Source organism: Chanos chanos, chromosome 1 (genome assembly GCF_902362185.1).
Source record: "Chanos chanos chromosome 1, fChaCha1.1, whole genome shotgun sequence".
NCBI classification, from domain to species: Eukaryota; Metazoa; Chordata; class Actinopteri; order Gonorynchiformes; family Chanidae; genus Chanos; species Chanos chanos.
Window position 1 is genome coordinate 61,059,822 of NC_044495.1, and position 22,567 is coordinate 61,082,388.

The 22,567-nt window shown below is 44.4% G+C and overlaps 1 protein-coding gene across 1 annotated transcript in view; it reads right to left on the bottom strand.

Moving 5' to 3' along the window:
* Positions 1-8,049: 8,049 nt before the first annotated feature.
* The window catches only part of gfpt1 (glutamine--fructose-6-phosphate transaminase 1), a 24,856-nt gene continuing 10,338 nt past the window's right edge, over positions 8,050-22,567 (bottom strand). The window contains exons 11-19 of the mRNA XM_030777928.1: positions 20,547-20,642; positions 20,064-20,161; positions 19,306-19,426; positions 18,479-18,636; positions 13,055-13,169; positions 11,692-11,819; positions 11,210-11,377; positions 10,508-10,669; positions 8,050-10,117 (exon numbers count right to left, since the gene is read on the bottom strand). Coding sequence (XP_030633788.1) covers positions 10,073-10,117; positions 10,508-10,669; positions 11,210-11,377; positions 11,692-11,819; positions 13,055-13,169; positions 18,479-18,636; positions 19,306-19,426; positions 20,064-20,161; positions 20,547-20,642 — 1,091 coding nt within the window. The 3' untranslated portion in view covers positions 8,050-10,072. The remainder of the gene's footprint in view (positions 10,118-10,507; positions 10,670-11,209; positions 11,378-11,691; positions 11,820-13,054; positions 13,170-18,478; positions 18,637-19,305; positions 19,427-20,063; positions 20,162-20,546; positions 20,643-22,567) is intronic.

Below are 22,567 nucleotides of genomic sequence, written 5' to 3' on the forward strand. Positions count from 1 at the left end.
AAGAAACACTCAGGCTTGTTGTACTTCGTACTTGGTACTCTTAATTCTGTTGCTTCCAAGACAGTGAACACAAAGAAGCAGTTTCCCTCAACAAATACTTGTTGTCTGTGTATCGCGGTTTCAATGAGGACAATGTCGCTCTTTTCTTCAGTGCGCGACACTTTCTATATCATCGTTGTTTTATTTTAAACGAATTTTCTCACCTCAAACATTAACGGGATATGCACGCAAGTAGGCTACAGGAATCCAACTGCCACGTCCTGGAATGTGAACATTCTGCTGCGCTCTGAGAGAAACTAAAGGTAAGTGAACTCATTTTAATGCACTGTGGCAAATGCATAAAATAAATAGTTCGTCAGTACGAACATTTTTTCCATTTACTGAAACGTTCTTCATTTTGACAGACAGCCGTCAACCTCCGTGTAAAGCCGCCTTCGCATTATTGCGTATTTCAGTTCCGATTTTCTAAGCCGCCCCAGGCGGACGTCGTACTATACTGTCCAAAGCGCCAATTTTTTTGTAAATTAATTGTCATCACTGTCGTCATAATAGTTAATCCCATAGAGTCTAGCAAACGATATATTTTAACAATTTCATTAACGTGTTAGGCCCATGTAAATTGTTCATTTTTTAAATACATTTTTATCTCTTAAATACATGTTCATTTTTTTTTTTTTTTTTTTTTACCATAGGCTACACATCTGTGTTGTGCTTGTGGATCACTATGGACCATAGAAATGCTGTTTTTATTCTGCTTGACAATTTTTAAACATGCTAATATTAGTACATAATGCAGAATTTGTAATGATTGTTTACACTGTAACCACAGCAAATTTTTGAATGCACGCGAACCTCTGTCAGAGTCGAATTTCTTCACACCACACTCGTTCGGACCTGTTCGCATGCAGTCTGCATTTCCACATGTGGCACTGGGTGTGAAAAGACAGGGAAATAGTAGCCCCCTGCCCCTAATTTTTAAGATAAGGTCTAAAAAGCACAATACAATTACTTTGTCACTTACCTGTATTATTCTGTTATTATGTCTTTCTCTGGGATGTGTGGTTATTATTCCTACTAAGCACAGCATTGCCAGCAAAAGGTGCTCTATGCACTATACTAGAGCATCAGTAACTGACGCCACTAGAGCAGAAGAGGTTGTCAGTACATGATAAGTCAATTCAAGTATGCAGAGAGAGAGGGAGAGAGTGCTTCTAATGTAATTTGTATTTCACAATCCCAACAAAACCCTGAAATTAAATGTTTTGCACCAGAGTGAGCTACAGGTCATTCCTGCCCATGTAACATATTTTGATGAGCCACCCAGGAGGGGCAGTAGAGAGTAATGGCGACCTCCCTCCTTTCATCCGGAGACGAGCCTGGAGCTAATAATGGAAGACACCCAGCATCTTCATGACAAGGTAAGTGCAGCCCTGTGGCAGTCGGGGGAGAATGACCTCTTAGAAGTCTGTGTGTAACTGAAGTGTGATGGGCTGGACAGAGGACAGTCCCACGACAGACCCAGGAGGGTGCTCATTAAAATGGCTGAAGGAAAACTCAGGATGAAGTTGAGGTTAGTCAATACTTAACCGACGTATTGTCATATATGACCGAGTTGAGGAAGAATGCTGCGATTAAAGATATTACTACAGAAGAACCCACCCAGAGAAAAGGACTTAAGGAAAATTATATCCAGCCTATGCAAACCACAGATGAAACTGAGGAACTCAAGTCAAAGCACATATATAAAAAACCCACAAATACTTCTGTTTCTAAGTAGACTCGAGCAGTCTTCAGGACTGCCTGGAAGTCACGCTGAGAAGAGAATTTAAGATCTTTGGGCAAATTGGAGAGAGTGGGCAGAAGGACAAATTGTCTTACTTTAGTTTGATCCGCCAAATTGAAGCAGGGCTGGAGAAAGGACAGAGATACAGAGAGAAACAGAGATAACTGAGGCTGTGATCAGAGCCATCAATCCAGGCCTTCCTTTGAGAGATATGTTAGAGATCGAGCATGGGCTCACATTTAACACACTGTCCACCATCTTAAAGGGCCATTATAAAGTAGACAGCACCACTGACCTCTGTCACAAACTGTTCAACATATCACAAGAGCATAGGGAGTCGGCCCTGAATTCCGTCTTCCGAGCCATTGAGCTGACAGACAAGCTGTTATGGAAAGACACAAATGGAGAGCCTGATGAGCAGTATGGCAAGGACACCATTCAGCGCAAATTCCTCCACTCAATTGAAACTGAATTGCTGAATGACTCTGTGAAGTTCAGATCTTGCCCTCCCTCAGTGATGTCAGAATGTCGGATGAGGAACTGATCGAGCACGTGAATGAGGCAGCAAAGCTGGAAGGTGAAAGACAAGAGAAAACAAAGAGGCTCACCATAGGCAAGAGCCCATGGATGCAGGAGTTTCACACGGAAAATCAGTCTGACCACTCATCTGCTCAGGCTTCCCAGTTCCCCAAAGAGCCCGGCACTGCTGTAGCAGTCAAAACAGTGAAAGGAAAAGAGGCCAAATTGGAGCATCTAAATACACAACAAATAATGGAAGAGCTCAGAACTGAAATGAAACAGATGTTTCTTGCAGCAATGGAAGCCAGCGCTAACCAATCAAGGCCGAGACGTCATGACAGAGGCTGCAACAAGTGTCAAGAAGAACAGAAAGGGGAAAACTGTCTGCACTGCTTCAAATGTGGTCGGGAGAGCCATTTCTCTCGTGGATGGAGAGTGCAGAAACGGACAGGGACTGCTGAGATGTGACACTCAGTAGTGCCTCAGGAAGCATCCCACCCACCACCGCAACAATCCATCGGTGACAAGACAGACAAGACAGCAATGCAAAACTGCCCATTTACCCAGACAGCTCTGCTGGCTGAAAAGACTGCCAATAATGCTCCTTCTGACCTGTACAGTGTTAAATACCTACCACTCCAACACCAATCACAACTAATCAAACTGATAGGTAAACGATGCATGGTTAGCTGCTACCTAGACAACCATCCAGTCGAAGCATTGTGAGACACAGGGGCTCAGTCTTGTATAGTAAACATCGTATGGCGACAGCAGCATCTCCCTCATACTACGGTCTGGCCCACCGAGGAGCTAATAGAACAGGAAACCCTTACCATTCTTGCTGCCAACAGCACACCAATACCATACCATTGCTGGGTTGAGGTGAGTTTCACATAAGCTGGACAGTTGACAACAGCAGCAGAATTAAGGGTGCCGATATTAGTGTCCAGTGACCCTGTGGTGGCCAAAGACCCTATGATAGGCTACAATGTAATCGAAGCTGTCATAAACAAGGATGCAGGCAGAACAGCTCTGGGGGGAAAAAGAACTGGCACACAAGGTGAGCAAAGCTTTCTCTGTAACAGTGACAACAGCACAGACGGTAATGAAGCTGATGCAACACACAGATACTCACCAGGACACCGGTGCCATCAGGACAGGATGGAAGAGAGTGTTCTTGCCAGCTAAACAAGCCACCACTGAACATGAACAAGTGCTCTACCCACTTCAAGAAGGCCTTGCCCTCAATGAAGTGCTGGTTCGAGTCCCGGATAGGAAGGTAACGTATATGCCCATCCCCATAGCCAACGACATGGACCAGAATATCTTCCTCGGAACACCACAGAATTGTTGGACTCATGGAGTCAATGAAAACAGTATACTCAGCAGCAGCCCAGCCCAGGGAGAATCCGCCGGATGACAAATAAGAAAACAGTGAGCTAAGACCCAGCGACACACAACCTAAAAGCAAAAAATGACAGGCAGCCACAGTAAACATTGACCACCTCACAGCTACAAAACAAATGCCAAGAGAAGAATGCCAGGCCTTCTCATTCAAGGAGGAAGACATTGGTCCTTCCTCCAGCTTACGACTGTGGTGCGACTACAGAGGACTGGATCGAAAGTCAGTCCACGACCGTCACCCCATCCCCAGGATACAGGATATGCTGAATGCACTAGTTGAGAGCTAATGGTTGTCTGTGTTGGATCAGGGCAATGCCTAGCACCAGGGATTCCCTGATGAAGAGAGCTGATGAAGAGATGAGTAAGGTTCCTTGGGATGTTGGTGACAGGGGAAGTGTACATGATGGACCTGGCAGAAATTGCTCCAGCGATGGCCTTAAAAGAGTGAGCACCCACCACCGTCAGTGACCTGCGTCAGATGTTGGGGTTCCTGTCTTATTACTGGTCCCGTATTCCTAACTTCTTCCAAGTTTCTCAGATGGTGTATGAATTATTGATCATTCCACATGGTGATACCATCAAGCCAGACCCCAGCCTCAGGAAACGTAAGACAACAGAAAAAACAAAGAAAGAACACATACCATGCACGCACTCCAATACAGTGGACTAGCCTTCACCAAGATGTTCTGAACCAGCTGATAGACGTCCTCATGAAGCCTCCAGTCCTGGGCTACCCTGACTTCCCACAACCATTTGTGTTACACTGTGATGCATCTCAGGAAGGATTGGGTGCGGTGCTTTAACAGCAACAAGAAGGAAAGATGAGAGTGATAGCTTATGGCTCCTGCACCCTTAGTCAGTCAGAGAAGAACTACAATCTCACTAGGGAAGTTGGAGTTCTTAGCTCTGAAGTGGGCTGTTTGCGAGCGCTTGTGTGACTACTTGTTCCATGCTTCGTCATTCGTGGTGTATACTGACGATAACCCATTGACGTACACGCTCACCTCCGTGAAGCTCAACACTGGGACACAGATGGGTGGCAGAATTGGCCAATTACGACTTCATGATACGGTATCGCCCTGCAAAAAACAACGCCGATGTGGACGGACTGTCTTTTATGCCAGTAGACATAGACAGCTACATGGAGAAGTGCGCTGAGGAGGTACACCATGATGTCATAAGTGCGTCGATGGAGGATGTGGCTGTGGAGAGAGGTAGTCCCCGTCGAGGACTAGGAGTGGTGAATATCAGTGCCTTACACCTGTGAAGGATGATAGCAGCAGAAACCCTGGCCAGACATTCACCCCTGCACAGATTCACAGCACCCAGGAGGAAGACAGTGTCATTGGCAGGCTCCTCAGGTACAAGCAAGAGAACAAAGACTGAGCATCCTCCGGTGACCTTTCTGTTGAAACAGTGGTTGAAAATACTCATTGACAAAGATTGAATACAGCGAAAGACCTCCAGTCGAGAGCAGCTGCTCCTTTCCAGAACTTACCACTCCTTGGTATTCGAAGAGCTGCACCAGGACATGGGCCACCTTGGGGTTGAAAGAAAGCTTGGTCTCATTAGGGAGAGGTCCTGTTGGCCACAAATGCAGAAGGACATTGAACACTTTGTTACCAACGTATGAAGAAAAAGAAGCCCAACAGACTTGAGTCCAGATGAAGCCAGTCCACACCACCTACCCACTGAAATGGTATCTATAGATTTTCTTCTCACCGGCTTTGCACAGGATACTCATAGAAATGTCAAGAGACATGTAATTTTGTGGAAAAGTGTGGCACTGGGTGTGAAAGACAGGGAAATAGCACCCCCACACTAATTTTTAAGCTAAGGTCTAAAAAACACAATAAAATCACTTATTATTCTGTTGTTATGTCTTTTACTGAGATGTGGTTATTTTATTCCTGCTAAGCTCAGCATTGCCGGCAGATGGTGCTCTATGCACTACACTAGAGCAGCGTTTCTCAAACTATGACACACCGGTCTGCGACAGGAAATTGCTGCTCCGTAAAACCCCCCATTGCGCCAGTCGAGTTATGCTGGGTGCTTCTGTCAGTCGCCACGTGAAAATAGTAACATTTTAAGCAAGTTCTCACGGACGGGGATGCTTAACGTTCTAGAATCTTGAATAAAATGTTACTATTATCACCTGGCGAGTGACAGAAGCACCAAGCATAATTTGACTGGCGCAGCGGCAGGACTCTGCAGACCAGCAGTTTAGTCAAGGGGGCTGGGACCTGGCAGTTTCCTAGCCCCGCCCCATTGCTGGTCTGCAGACTCGAGTTCGAGAAACGCTGTACTAGTGCATTAGTAGCTGACGCCAGTAGAGCAGGAGAGGCTGTCAGTATGTGATGAGTGAATTCAAGTGTGCATGACTGAAGTAGTTTCTCAATATGCGTTCTCCTCTGTACCTGCGTTCTCATGGACTTGTGAAACGTCATCAGTCACAGCCTAAGTACTGCTCCAATTCAAAGTTCGCATCTAGCCAAGTACAGATCAAATACCTGGATGTGTCCTCAATTTGTAGGTTTTATCAAGGATGCATCAGGAGGTGACTTGTGTGGACTTGGGTAGCCAACTTTACCAGAATGCATTTCATACAAAGTCTGGATTTGCAAGCTGAACTTAGCAAGTCCGAACTCCCTAGAATGAGAGTCCATACTTGATGAACTCTGTTTTGAGAAACAGCTAGAGAGAGTGCTTCTAACCTAATTTGTATTTTCACATTCCTAACAGAACCCTGAAATTAAATGTGTTGCACCAGAGGGAGCAATGCATCATTCCTGCCCGTGTAACACCCACAGGACGTGAATGACTTCCGGCCATTTCAGAGCTGAAGCTACACACCAATGTAAAGGCGGCTTGAAAGAAGCGAAGCGTTGCGTCGTGTCATGTAATTTAGCTAGCTGCTAACTACACAGCTGTGCTAATATGTGGTTAATATGCTGACCAATCCACTTTACATTTAGTCAGTGCATTAGTTATTCAGTCCATGTTTGGGTTGAGATGATAATTGCTCGTAGTAAGATGTGTCTGAAAGCAGTGCGTTGTCTAAACGTATGGCAAGTAATCCTGCTACAACGCCAACAAACATTTCAGCCTCGTAAAAAAAAAAAAAAAAAATCCAGTAAAGGTTGCTCTCTCTCTTGGGAGTCTAATGACAACCCAGATTTTCCAGTGCCCATAAAATCCAGCTGCACTCTATTTTGTTTTGAACGTAGCTCTAGCGAAAATACCACAAAGAAAACAAAGTGAATATTGGACATTAACCAAGAAATGTAGTGAACGGGTTGGCCGGAGTGAAGGCTTGAACGTGTTTAACCTCGTGATCTACTATGCAGGTGAAAAAAGTGAATGGTTGAACGTGTCGTTAGGGACACATCAGGGCCAGATTTTGCACTGTCCTCTGAAAACAAATTATACTGTTGGCCAAGTGTTACGCATCAACATGTGTCTTTTTTTATTGAAAATTTCCCATAGTCTACACAGTGAAGTGTACTGTATAACCCCACACACAGTATGAATGAAGAGCAGTGAAGCGAGAGAAAGGTATTTGATATTTTATTGCATTGGTTCTCATCATAAATAAATCCCCATTTCCCAACCGCAGCACAATGGTTTCAAACAGTGGGCTGCCATAGAGGGGGATCTGCAACATGGTGGATTTAAAAACACATAGAAAGAGTTTTATGTTTGTCTCTCTGATTGCACCATATATTTTCACTCCTTCATTTGGACAGTTTGGGGAAAAAACAAATTTGACCGGAACAGAGGAAAACAGACAGGACAACTTAAACCATAAAAATCCTTCAGTTTGCCTGTCTGTTACCAAGGCTAAGAAAGGCTGGACTGCTACTGTAAAGGCTCAAAGTTAAATCCCAAGAGCAAAATGATGACAGCATTGATGGAATACAAGGCAAAGCTGATTTCTTTTCAAAGATGATATTTTGCATATGAAGTAATAAAATAACAGTATGTTACTTTCTGAGACATAACTCTTAGCTAGCATTTTTAAATTCTCACTCAAAACGAAGAACGTATATGCTACTGAACTACATCAAATTCACCAAAAAATTTGCCTTTAAAGAATCCACATTGGCAAAAACACACACAATTTTTGGTTGTAGTTTGGAAAACTGAAGTAGGCGATTTAGCTTTGGCCTGTTGATCCTTTGTATGTATGACTGGTTGGGAAAGATTACGGGAGAATTCAAATCACATTACATTTGGGTAAAAAAAAAAAACCAAACAAAAAAAAAAACAATAATAAACCCAAAAATGAATAAAAACAAACATACATTCAGGTAACTAAATAATGATATTATAAAATAAAAACCCCTCTATACCTAATGACAAACAGAAAAATATAGAGTGAATATAAAGCGTGTGGTCCCATGTGCACAATCGTTAAGGATGATGGCGGCATGGTATCACCCATCTCTGGGTCGGCGTAGTAACAAAATTTACTTCATTTCTGTTTGGGTTTCCCTAACTTGTGTCTGTTGGCAGATCTAATGTAAACCAGAGACTAACCTTCAAGTCTCCAAAGTAACAAAGTGTGAGTGTGAAGATTATGAAAGAAAATCAGAGCGAAGACAAAGAGAAAATCAGGCAATCAAATACAACACACAATCTCAGTTTCCCTACACATCAGCAGAATAATTTTTTACAGATATCAAACATAATCATCAGGACACCATCAGACACACCACACATTCCCAGTTCTCGTGAAAACCATAAGATCTCAGGTCTAGCTTTATTATTAGTGCAATGTAACAGACAATCTTCTCTAGGTGGACTTGGCCGTATCAGCTTTGATTGGGTAAAGCGTATTGATTAAGCAAAACCTTTTACTCTATAGGAAACATGAGATTATGACACAGGCAAGAATACTTCCAAGAAAAAAGAAAAAAAAAAAGGTCAAGTTTTGGTTAAGGATGTTTGACTTGTCTGTCAGCATAATCAGCTCGATCTGAGTCAGCACTTTGGGATGTCTGAGTGGGCGTATGCCGCTGGGGAGGGCAACGTAATTCCCCGAACCACAGACATCATCCTAGCGGAGGATCGTTTACTTCATTTACAGATGCAGTTACTCATTTCTTCACTTCATGCAACCCATCAAGCCATCAATCTTCAGACTCTGTCAGCTAGCCAATCAAAACCCTCTCTGGATATTCCTCCATCCAGTTGAATTGCTCTTTTGAAAAACTGTAGTACCTTACACTATAAAGACATATTTACAACAGAGAGATTACACAGTGTTATTAAACGTGCATGGTTGAGGTGCATGGGTGTGCAGTATGAGTATATGTAAGTGTAACAGTTTTGTGGTGTATGCAGACTCGTCACTTCTCGCAGTCACTAACTGCCCTGGTGTCTGACCTCTACACCCAGGAATGCATATAGACACATTACTCATCTACTTCACTAGAACAAAGGACATTTCACATTAAAATTGGCATCGAAATATGTTCTAGCTGCCAGACATATAAATTCTTCCAGCTCACAAATCATTGTAAGTATGGAGCAGTGAGGAAGACGCTTCTACTGGTTTCACTGTTTCCCAGTTAGGCTTTGCCTTACACGTCTGAACGTCTGGTATCACATTAAAACAAAATGCGCTGGCGCCATGTCATCAAGGTGTGCCAGATCAGGTTCAAGCGCGCCCCCGAAATCCTTCCCCCTCGTCCCTACTGCTCCACGGTAACACAGCTGATGAGAGCGGCTTCTGACCTAACCTACCGCCACACACAGGTCTGTCAGGCTGCTAAGCCTCATGGGAAAACCTGGTTTTGAGACTAATATGTATGTTGATTATGACAATCTGGCACACTGGGAACTTTGGCTTCACAATTACATGTGTACATTCTATACCTGCCAACCGGGCAGAGTGGTCAGGGACCAAGTGACCAGTGGAAAAAAAAATAAAAAAAGACAAAAAGCCCTACAATATCCAGTTGACCCAGTAAAAGAGCAGCCATGCCGTGTCACTGCTGACTAATACCACGCCGCCATACAGAAGGACATACAACAATTAAGAGCAATGATGTGACACCTTGAGATTCCTGCTTACAGAAAGAGAGAGAGAGAGAGAGAGAGACAGACAGAGAAAGAGACAGACAGAGAAAGAGAGAGAGAGACAGACACTTTATGCTCTTGGTATGGAAGTAAAAGGGTTGCATTAAAAAAGGCCATAAAGACCAAAACAAAAACCTGTATAAAATAGGAAAGTATTGATTTGTCTTCTAATCTGGATTATTGGGGGTTTTTTTGTTTGTGTTAAAGTGCACAGCTGTTCCAGCACAGCGATGCATGTGTGGGAAAGGTCAAAGGTCATGCTTTTCAGGTGAGAGCGGGGGTTCACTCCACTGTCACAGACTTGGCCAAGTTTCTTGGACAGTCAACCTACAGAGACAGACAACAGGAGACAAATATTACAACTATAATACAGACAACTGTGATCTCACAAAGCCGTCATTCATGTGTAGCTGCATTAGGTCAAAATCAAAAGGGATTAGTCTCCGGGGACTGAGAGACAATAACTCAGCAAACTACAGCGACGTCTCACTGATGGTTTTTTTTCTCTGTGATGAGAACACGTGTGCCTCTGTCAAATATTTATCAGTCACAGTGTGTGTATGCTGCAGAGGGATGGACGTGATTGGAAGCTAACAGGACTGAATGTTCTCCCTCTGAACAAACCTAAACCAAGCTTGGTGACAGGGATGTGTATATGTATGAGGTTGTGTCTGTATGTTTCTGTGTGTGTGTGTGTGTGTGTGTGTGTGAACTCACGTCGTATCCTCTGAGCACGGCCAGGTGGAAGGAGAGCAGCTGTAGTGGGATTACAGAGAGGATGCCCTGCAGACAGTCCACACAGTGAGGCACCTTTATAACCCTGCTCGAGCTCTTTATGGTCTCATGGTCGTCCTTATCGCAGATCACGATCGGGCGGCCCTGCGCGCACACACACACACACACACACACACACACACACAAACACGCACATGAGCGGGCGCAATATAAGAGACATGCACTCATCTACTATCCTCGTCAAAGCAGATTTATGTCGACTGTTATGTCAAACTCTTCTTTTTTTTCCTTTTAATAGGTCACACAACCCTGGGCGTCAGGTGTGTGTTTATGTGCGTGTGTGGGTGTTTGTATATGTGTGTGTGTGTATGCGAGCATGTGTCTGTAGATGTATGTGTGAGTGTGTGTGTAGAGGTGTGTGTGTGTGAGTGTGTGTGTCTGTAGAGGTGTTTGTGAGTGTGTGTGTGTGTGTGTGTGTGTCTGTAGAGGTGTGTGTGAGCGTGTGTGTGTGTCTGTAGAGGTGTGTGTGAGCGTGTGTGTGTGTCTGTAGAGGTGTGTGTGAGTGTGTGTGTGTGTCTGTAGAGGTGTGTGTGAGTGTGTGTGTGTGTGTCTGTAGAGGTGTGTGTGAGTGTGTGTGTGTGTGTCTGTAGAGGTGTGTGTGAGTGTGTGTGGTTCTGGATGTACCTGTCGGGCGACCACCTGCTGCAGGGCATTTTGGCATTTAGTGTAGGTGTGATCTCTCATTATGATCATGATGACAGGCATGAGTTTGTCCACCAGAGCCAGAGGGCCGTGTTTCAGCTCCCCGGCCAGAATCCCCTCAGAGTGCATGTACGTAATCTCTTTGATTTTCTATAAAACACACAGAGACCACCTTCAAGACGATGCTCACAAGTCTACAGTCGCACAACTCTGACAGTGTTTTAGACAAGCAGACAGTGCACTGCTAGTGTTAGTCAATATTGTTTACTCAAAGAAGACAAATACAGTGTATGTGTATGTGTTAACAGAGACAGAGAGAGAGAGAGAAAGAGAGGGAGAGAGGGAGAGGGAGAGAGAGAGGGAGGGAGGGAGAGAGAGAGAGAGAGAGAGAGAGAAAGAGAGGGAGAGGGAGAGGGAGAGGGAGGGAGAGAGAGAGGGAGAGGGAGAGATAGGGAGTTTCTCACCAGTGCTCCCTCTAGGCAGGTGGCGTAGTGATAACCACGGCCCATGATGAGAACACTCTTCTGTTGGTACAACTCTGTCGCCAGTTTCTGGATCTCTTCATCCAGACTCAAGACCTCCTTTATGAGGTCTTCACAGAGAGAGAGGGAGAGAAAAACAGAGAAACAGAGACAGGGTGTGAGAGAGAGAGAACAGACGTTACCCGGATTAGATAATGTTGCACATCGGTGATATGGGTCTACATAAAGACGCGCACGCGGTATTTGCCTAGTACAACATCAAATGTGTTGTTTCAATATGACGGACAAGCAAACAGATTCACTCTAAAATGTGTCTCTCCCTGTGGCCCGGAATGTTCCGGATGATAGACTCAAAGCAGAAAGATTCAGTCAACAACTTCTCCGGAACAGCACTCTCTCTTTCCTATGTACAGACACTACGCAAACAGGATCATTAAAAGACCATTAATTAAGACTCGCGGGACTGACGATATCACACACATACACACACACACACACAGAGAAAGAAAGAGAGAGAGAGAGAGAGAAACTCCCTCAAAGTATGTGGTGCTGAGGATAAAAATGAGCTCTGAGCTACAGGGCAGGACAAACTGCAGCTAAACACAGCACTGCCAGACATTCCTCACCCTCACAGCCTGGCCAGATCAGAGCAGAGAGAGAGAGAGAGACAGAGAGAGAAAGTCGAGAGGAGCAGAGTGCAACAGTGAGAGAGTGAGCGAGAGAGTGTGAGAGAGGAGAGAGAGAGAAAAAGATGCCCAAAGAGGACTCCCCACCAGACACTTGTGGTCCAGAGGGGAGCTCCAAGAGTCTTTTCTTCTTCCTCTTTCTCTCTCTCTCGCTCTCTCTCTGTGTGTGCACGGCCCTCTGAGGACTCTTCAGTAAAGCCAGCACAATGAGGTCATTGCTTCTGACACAGACACACGCACACTCACACCCACACACACAGAACCCAGAGTGTCTCTATTCAGTTCAGAGACAGGCAGGGCAGTACAGGGATTAGACAGACACATCTTTAGCCTCTGGCTAACCTCTGGAGTTCATATCTGGACACTCAAATAAGTGTGTGTGTACCATATGAAACTGAAAAAACTACGTCACTGAATCCTGTAAATGTGAGATTGTTCTTGTACAAATTAAGTCTACAAACTCTTGTCAAACTATTTGTGACTGATGGAAGCACATTTTTCTGTAACAGAGTCCCCTCCCCCCCAAACTTTCAATCGATTCAGTCCTTCGATCAATATAAGTTTACATATAAGGCTGTGACCCAAGGACACTTAGAGGACTTCTTTGTGTATGTGTGTGTGTGTGTGTGTGTGTGTTTGTGCATGCACACATACGTTACCTGGGAGTACTCTGAGGCCTTGGATAATCTCTCTTCTTCGTGGTTGCATGGAGATTCTGTCAGCACACATTAGCAGAGCAAACATGATCAGAGCCACAAACTGACTGGTGTAGGCCTGTAAACACACAGACACACATAAACACACTCAGGTAAGCCTGTAAACACACACACACACAAACACACTCAGGTGTAAGCCTATAAACACACACACATAAACACACTCAGGTGTAAGCCTGTAAACACACACACACACATAAACACTCTCAGGTGTAAACACACACACACACACACACACACACACACACAGTCAGCTACAGCACTCAGAGGTGACTCGCAGTCTCAAAAGAGTGTTTGGCTTGAGAGTTTGCAAGAGTGTGTTCTTCAGAGTGAATGAGAGTGTGTTCTTCAGAGTGAATAAGAGCGTGTTCTTCAGAGTGAATGAGAGTGTGTGTTATTTACAGTGAATGTGTGTTATTAACAGTGAATGTGTGTTATTAACAGTGAATGTGAATTTGTGTTATTAACAGTGAATGAGTGTGTGTTATTAACAGTGAATGTGAATTTGTGTTATTAACAGTGAATGTGTGTGTGTTATTAAGAGTGAATGAGTGTGTGTTATTAACAGTGAATGTGTGTGTGTTATTAAGAGTGAATGAGAGTGTGTGTTATTAAGAGTGAATGAGAATGTTTGTTATTAACAGTGAATGTGTGTAATTAACAGTGAATGTGAATTTGTTTTATTAACAGTCAGTGTGACTGTGTGTTATTAACAGTGAATGAGAAAAGTAAATGTCAAATGTATTCTCTGTTAAAGACAGAGATGACTGGACAGACAGAAAGATGATAAGAAGCCATGAATATCCAGCAACTTCCAAAAGAGAAAAAAGAACTATTTAGAATGCTGTCTATAGGTGCTCTTCACTTTAAGCATTTCACTAAAATCCATATTTCAGTCTCCTGGGGCAGTTAATAAAACCGACACCTCCACAGCGGGATATTTGTTTTGCTATAAAGCATTTCGACTTTGAGATCAAATGTTACTCGTGGTGATGTAAAGTAACCACAGGGGAGATGAGTGTGTAGGGTTAGAGAATCACAGGCATTAATACAGCATCTCACACACACACACACACCACACACACCACACACACACACACACCACACACACACACACACACACACACCACACACCACACACCACACACCACACACACACACACAGGCATTAATACAGCAGGCTGTCATCTCACACACACACACACACACACACCACACACACACACACACACACACACACACACACACAGGCATTAATACAGCAGGCTGTCATCTCACACACACACACACACACACACACACACACACACACACACCACACACACACACACACCACACACCACACACACACACCACACACACAGGCATTAATACAGCAGGCTGTCATCTCACACACACACACACACACACACACACACACACCACACCACACACACACAGGCATTAATACAGCAGGCTGTCATCTCACACACACACACACACACACACACCACACACACCACACACACACACACAGGCATTAATACAGCAGGCTGTCATCTCACACACACACACACACACACACACACACACACACACAGGCATTAATACAGCAGGCTGTCATCTCACACACACACACACACACACACACACACACACACACACACACACACAGGCATTAATACAGCAGGCTGTCATCTCACACACACACACACACACACACACACACACACACACACACACACCACACACACACACACACACACACCACACACACACACACACCACACACACAGGCATTAATACAGCAGGCTGTCATCTCACACACACACACACACACACCACACACACACACACACACACACACACACACCACACACACACACACACACCACACACACAGGCATTAATACAGCAGGCTGTCATCTCACACACACACACACACCACACACACCACACACACACACACACACACACCACACACACAGGCATTAATACAGCAGGCTGTCATCTCACACACACACACCACACACACACACAGGCATTAATACAGCAGGCTGTCATCTCACACACACACACCACACACACACAGGCATTAATACAGCAGGCTGTCATCTCACACACACACAGGCATTAATACAGCAGGCTGTCATCTCACACACACACACACACACACACACACACACCACACACACACACACACACACACACACACACACAGGCATTAATACAGCAGGCTGTCATCTCACACACACACACACACACACACACACACACCACACACACACACACACCACACACACACACACACACACACACACACACACACACAGGCATTAATACAGCAGGCTGTCATCACACACACACACACACACACACCACACACACAGGCATTAATACAGCAGGCTGTCATCTCACACACACACCATGCCCACCACACACACACACACACACCACACACGCACGCTCTCACACACGCACGCTCTCACACACACACACACGCTCTCACACACACACACACGCTCTCACACACACACACACACAGGGTGGCTGAGAGATGCAGTTGAGAAGGGTGTCATCGAGCCTGCTTGCGACATCTCTCTCTCTCTCTCTCTGTCTCTGTCGCTCTCTCTCTCTCTAGACTCTGGACAGTCTCCTGTCACTGTCTGCCAAGAGTCTGAGTCCAGGACAGAGCAGAGAGGGGGACACACCTCCTATACAATCAGCCGACTCACTTCACAATCTGGCAACCACTCAGTGGTGCATATCATCTGGCAACCTTCCCTTTCAGTTTCAGACAGCCAATCACAGTCTACACTGTGAGAATCTGCAAACCCAACACTCAATCTGGAAACACACCACAGTCTGACTTCCAGTCTTACTTTCTCTCAGTCTCACCACTCAGTCACTGTAACTCTGGTACACCAACAACACGTACCGTCCCAGTCAGCCACAGCCATATCCAGACCCTCAATCTGGCAACCACGCTGTTTAGGAATAAGACGTTATGAAGGACTAATTTATGCGGAATATAAACACCGTCAGGACCGTCACGCAGATCTGAACTGAGAGGTCCGACGTTATTAAGTAGCTCACCTTATTCAGTCTCAACTCTTTTTTGATTACCAATCTGGCAACCATGGGCAATGCAGGATAGGGTTCGGAGTGGAAGGCCAAAGTATGGATGGAGAGAAGGACGGATTTTTTTGTTCGTTCACAGGAGCACAGATGAGAAAATCAGGTACAGTCATATTGCCAGTGTTTCAGCTGTGAGAGGCAGTTCCAGTGGGACAGTTCCAGTGGGACATGTGTGTGTGCATGTGTGTGCGTGTGTGTGTGTGTGATGATTGTCAGGTTATGGTAATTAGTGCAGGATGAGCCAGAGAACGTCTTTTGGGGACGAGTTATGCACTAACTGACAGTGAAATATCAGAACTTCTCCAAAAATGAAGCTATGAAAACTCCACTGCTCCTGAAATCTCATCCTTTTTACTGCTGTGACGGCCAAGGGCTTGTGTGGTAAAAAAAAACCAACAAAAAAACCCCAACATGCCATGAAATCACTACCATCAAGATTTCATTTAAGGCGACGTCAGACATCAAACGCCCTTCAGACTCAACCGAATGCCACGAAGCACGTCCACAAAACATCCAATCAGCCGCTGATTTATTTCCAAAACTGTATGGATCTGAGTCTGCTGCTAACTCAAGACAGACACATGTCTGCAGAGGCCATCTGAAATGCACAAACACTCAGACAAATGCATGACTGCTTCAAGATTTCGATTAATAACCCAGAAATACATGTAAAAGGAGAGGGGGGTGTGAAAAAAAACGAAAAAGCTGGCGTGAGTTTTCCGTCCTCAGCCTAATGAGTCTCCACTCTGCAGTGTGGAGTTATATGTGTAATTCCATAGTCATGCCAAGCGCCTGCAGGTTTACACAGCCCTGCCCTAATGAAGCGCTGGCGTTTGTGTGGATCAGCCGTAGCGCGCTCAGAGCCCGACAGACACTCAGTCTGTACAGAATGCCAGGCATTCCACTGCCCAGTGCCCCAGTCATCGCACACAGCCATCTCCTCCTCCAGGACAGAGGAACAACACAGCAGTGTGTGTGTGTGTGTGTGTGTGTGAGAGAGAGAGAGAGGGAGAGAAAGAGTGCAAAAATGAGTGTAAATGTATGTCAGAGAGAAAGAATGTGTGAGAAGAGAGAGCGAAGCATAAACCATGCACGAGAGAGAGATGTGTGTGTGTGTGTGTGTGTGTGTGTGTGTGTGAGAGAGACAGAGAGGAATGTATAGTGTGTACGTGTGTGTGTGTGTGTATGAGAGAGAGAGAGAGAGAGAGAGAAAGAGAGGAACCTATAGTGTGAGTGTGTGTGTGTGTGTGAGAAAGAGAGAGAAACCTATAGTGTGAGTGTGTGTGTGTGTGTGTGTGTGAGAGAAAAAGAAAGAGAGAGAGAGAGAGAGAGAGGATCATATATATATAGAGAGAGAGTGTGTGTAAGAGTGAGAGGGAATGTGTGTGTGTGTGTGTGTGTGTGGTTGAGAGATTTTTCCCAGACTTTGGCATTTTCCTCTCTAGAACAGCTGCAGCATCTGTGAGAAGCATAAAGGATGAGAGAGAGAAACTCTGTGTGTGTGTGTGTGTGTGTGTGTGTGAGAAACACATCATAATACCAGGGGGTTTTTTTCAGTCTCCATTTTGCTTTCCACTTCAGTATGCCCCCTCCAACACACATACACACACACACACACATACACACACACACACACACAACATTACAGTAAAACAGACGCAGACACTGAAGTTCTAGCGGAAAGAGACAAAGTCAGCCCTATTTGAAGGGACATTTTCACAAGTCTTGTAAATGAGAGTGTCATATGGCGTGCTAAGTGTAAGAGACCTGATATTTTTCAATGAGAGGATGGTGTGACTCTCAAAAGAGGATACACAGTGAAGCTTTTCAGTCTAACTGAAATCCCTCTGACTCAGCGAATCACAACTGTGATTCTGCCTCACAACAGCGCAGTCAGGTGGGTGGAACTCAGATGAGGAAAAAAAAAAAAAAAACCCAAGAAAAACAGCATCTGAATCCAGGGTCGTTATGCCGACTGACACTGCACGGTCACGGTCACACCAAATGACCATACTCAGACAGTGGGAAAATGAGGCGGCCGGCTCCATGCATTAGTGAAGGCATGTGCTGAGTCAGAATGAGGTGACTGTTACATGGGGGTGAAATTTCGAAGACCAAGGGTCAGATTCCAAAATCAGAACAATGGAAAAAAAATATATATATATGCAGAGGTCACACATGTAATCTGCGTGATTATAATGTGTGTGTGTGTATATATGTATGTGTGTGTAAGACGGCATCTGAGCTTACTTTGGTGCTGGCCACTCCGATTTCTGGTCCGGCATTGATATGGACGCCACAATCTGTTTCGCGGGAGATGGAACTGCCCACTGTGTTAGTGATCCCCACTGTCAGGGCCCCTCTCTCCTTACAGTACCGCAAAGCCATGAGGCTGTCCGCCGTTTCGCCTGTCCAAAAAACAAACAAACAAAAAAAACAGTTATGGATATAACAAAAATAACAATGTCTCTTCTGCATGATTGTCTGGCATCTAAATAATTTTCACTTCACTCAGAAGAGAAGTAAACTAGAACAGGAGTTTTAGAGAATAAGATCATTCTTATGTAACTCCGGGGGAAACCGAGGTCCTTAAAAACAAAAACAAACAAAACATGTTAAGTAAGAAAACTAAATAAAAAAAAAAAAATGTGCAAGGAGTTGAAACCTAAACTTCTCATATATTTTAATTTTAATATATTTTAATATTATTTGGGCTTTTGAGTCATCTAAGTTTTGTGTGGTTGATCTTGTTCTGTCCTGTTTTCTAAACTCTAACCTTGACTTAACGAGATAAACAGCAAATCTCAAAAAAAAGAAAAAAAAGAAAAAAAAAGAAAATGAAAAAAGGTTAGAAGGTCAGACAGCTCCTCTGTCACGCCTCCTACAGACTCTTCTCTCTGTTTTATTCTTCTGTTCTTTTCTGTGAACTGTCTGTTCCCAATTTATGGCTATTATTCTCAGTCATATTCACAACTGTGTTCTTTTTTATTAATATCTCAATGGCTGTATTATAATCAGTGTTGCATACGCACGTGCAATTGGAAACACTCAAGAAGTACATGTCAGTTTTCCTTTACCTGATTGGCTGATGAAGAAGCAGACATCATCACGGAACACAGGCGTGTTCCTGTCCAGGAAGTCACTGGCCAGCTCCACCATGACAGGAAGTTCAGTCAGCTCCTCCAGAACCTGCCGTGTCTAGACGGGAAGTGACATCACAAATCGGAACGCTGCTAAAACCCAGTTACTGCTTTATTTACAGCAAACGAGTTGTGAACTATATTACAGATGTGAAGGCAACTCAGGCCAGTCAGCACTCAAACAGTAAAAACCTCTCAAACCAAAGGTGTTGTGATGCAGTTTTGTCTGCATGGATCTAAAAACAGCATGGAGAAATCTAAGAGCGCCGCGGTGGGAATGGTGGTAGTATGGGAATGGTGGTAGTATGGGAATGGCGGTAGTATGGGAATGTGTGGTAGTATGGGAATGTGTGGTAGTATGGGAATGGTGGTAGTATGGGAATGGTGGTAGTATGGGAAAGTGTGGTAGTATGGGAATGGTGGTAGTATGGGAATGGTGGTAGTATGGGAATGGCGGTAGTATGGGAATGTGTGGTAGTATGGGAATGTGTGGTAGTATGGGAATGGTGGTAGTATGGGAATGGTGGTAGTATGGGAAAGTGTGGTAGTATGGGAATGGTGGTAGTATGGGAATGGTGGTAGTATGGGAAAGTGTGGTAGTATGGGAATGGTGGTAGTATGGGAATGGTGGTAGTATGGGAATGTGTGGAAATGTGTGTTGCTGAGAGTGTAACTGGGAGAACTGGGACACTCACTGCCACCCCGGCGTGATAACTGGTCCCACAGGCGATGAGAATCAGCCGACGACATCTCTGGATCTCTTTGATGTGATCTTTGAGTCCTCCAAGCGTCACTGTTCACACACACACACACACACACACACACAGACACACACACACACACAGACACACACACACACACACACACACACACAGACACACATGCAGTTTTACAGTTTCCTCAGAAGAACCACTCAGTCTGTGAAACTGACTAAGCAAATCAAATGCAATCCGATCAGGAAATGAAATCATCAACTCAAACGAACTCTGTCTGAGTTCAGACCGGCCCAGCGCTGTAAGCTTCCTGGAGCTGTCACAGGGAACACTGAACTGGACAGCTAGTACTCCCATTGTTCCTAATGCATCACACCTGTGTGTGTGTGTGTGTGTGTGTGTGTGTGTGTGTGCGCGCGCGTGTGTGTGTGTCAGCACTGTTTAACGGGCAGCATGGGTGGTTACCTGTGTTGTCATCAAAGTTGACCCTCCCCCTCATCGTGTTGACCACAGACTCAGGCTGCTCAAAGATCTCCTTCTGCATGAAAGAGCTGTAGTTACCTGTGGACAGGTACAGAGAGAGAGAGAAATCACCCAGTTAGTGGTCATCAGCGAAAGGGAGAAACTGCTTGTAGCTTTTTGGTGAGAACCTCTGATATTTTGACATGCATGTCAAGTCTCCTGTGATCAGTAATGATGCCCACCTGACAGAATTTCATGGTCCAGTGATCCTGGCTATACTGTTTTGTTGAGTAACGGAAGTTTTGAAACTGCCTGTCCTGATGTGTAAAATCAACTTTGGGAAAAAAAAAAAAAATCTTTGTTTTTTGTTTTTTTTTTTTTCATGTCTTTTCTCCTCTGGAACCATTGACCTAACAAAAAGATCACTAATGGAAGATTACTAAACACTTCAGACTTTGTTTTGGGCACAAAATTCTCCCACTGTGTCAATAAAAAGTGAGAGACCCAGCATTCCGTGTGATTTAAGTGAAGATTTGACTGGGCTGGTCATGCACGGACGCTCACTGCCCAAATGACCAGAAGAGGAAAAGTAATGGAGGGAGAAACCAGGGGAAGTAAAACCATTAGGGAGGAATAAGAGCAGACAAACCACTGCTCAGAGACCACAGTAATATAGGACAGGAAAATTAGGCTAGAGAGAGAGAGAGAGAGAGAGAGAGAGAGTGTGTGAGAAAAGAGAATGAGAGAGAGAGTGAGAGAGAGAGATAGACAGAGGGAGAGAGAGAGAGAGAGAGAAAGAGAGAGCGTGTGTGAGAGAGAGAGAGAGAGAAAGAGAGAGAGTGTGAGAGAGTGTGAGAAAAGAGAATGAGAGAGAGAGTGAGAGAGAGAGATAGACAGAGGGAGAGAGAGAGAGAGAGAAAGAGAGAGCGTGTGTGAGAGAGAGAAAGAGAGAGAGTGTGAGAGAGAGAGAGAGAGAGAGTGTGAGAGAGAGACAGAGAGAGCGAGTGAGTGAGAGAGAGACAGAGAGAGAGAGAGTGAGTGAGCGAAAAAGTTTCAACTATCCAGCTGTAGTGTCTAAAGTGCAGTGCTGCTCCCTGGTGGCCAAGAACAAAAATCTTCTAGAACTTTCTGTCTGTTCTGGACAGAAAACTGCATGATAAATGACAAGTGGAGAGAAAGGAAAAAAAAGAGAAGAAAAAACCCCACTAAAACGAAGAGGCTTCAAAAGCAGAAGAATGAGGTCAGGCCACAAACACAGAAACAGACAAACTAAAATATTTGAGGTTTTGGGTCTGAGACGTGAATATAAACCAGAACTGTGAAATATCCATAGATGAAGGACATTAACACAGTAATAACACATAATGCAAAAGAGAAAAAAAAGGTTTAGTACGCTGGATGGTGATAAAACACACATGGTGTCTATTTTCCTTAAAACGCACAACAAACAATTTGAAAAAGAAAACATAAAAACTATTTTTTGTGCAAACTGCAGAAACAAAATCACAGCTCTTGCACAGAGAGGTGTGATCAGATTGAAGTGTCAGAGTTCTGGGATTGAATGTATCAAAGCCTCTCTGATCTAGGATCAGTTGTTGCCTTTTGATAATCTGTATCAATAGAGTTATATGAATAAAGAAGTAACTGATCTGAGATCAGTAGTGAGATATCTGATTAATATATTCCCTGATCCTGCTGGGCTACTCTTGGTGTGTGTGTGTACACTCTCCTCACATGCCTGTTAAACTGCAGATGTGTCTAGAACACAGATCTCTCCTGAACACCCACATCTGTGTTCAGCTACTGAAGACCATTAAGGCTCTGGTGTGACCACAGACAAAGACATAAATGTATTTTAACATTACTAAAGGAAGGAAAAAAAGGCATAGATTTTTCACTGTCTGACAGTGTTGTTCTTAACTTAGCTGTGTGTGTGTGTGTGTGTGTGTGTATGCAGATGAAGCTTTGATGCATTTGTGGAGTGTCATTATGCTAACATTACTTTCCTCATGTCAGTGAGCTTT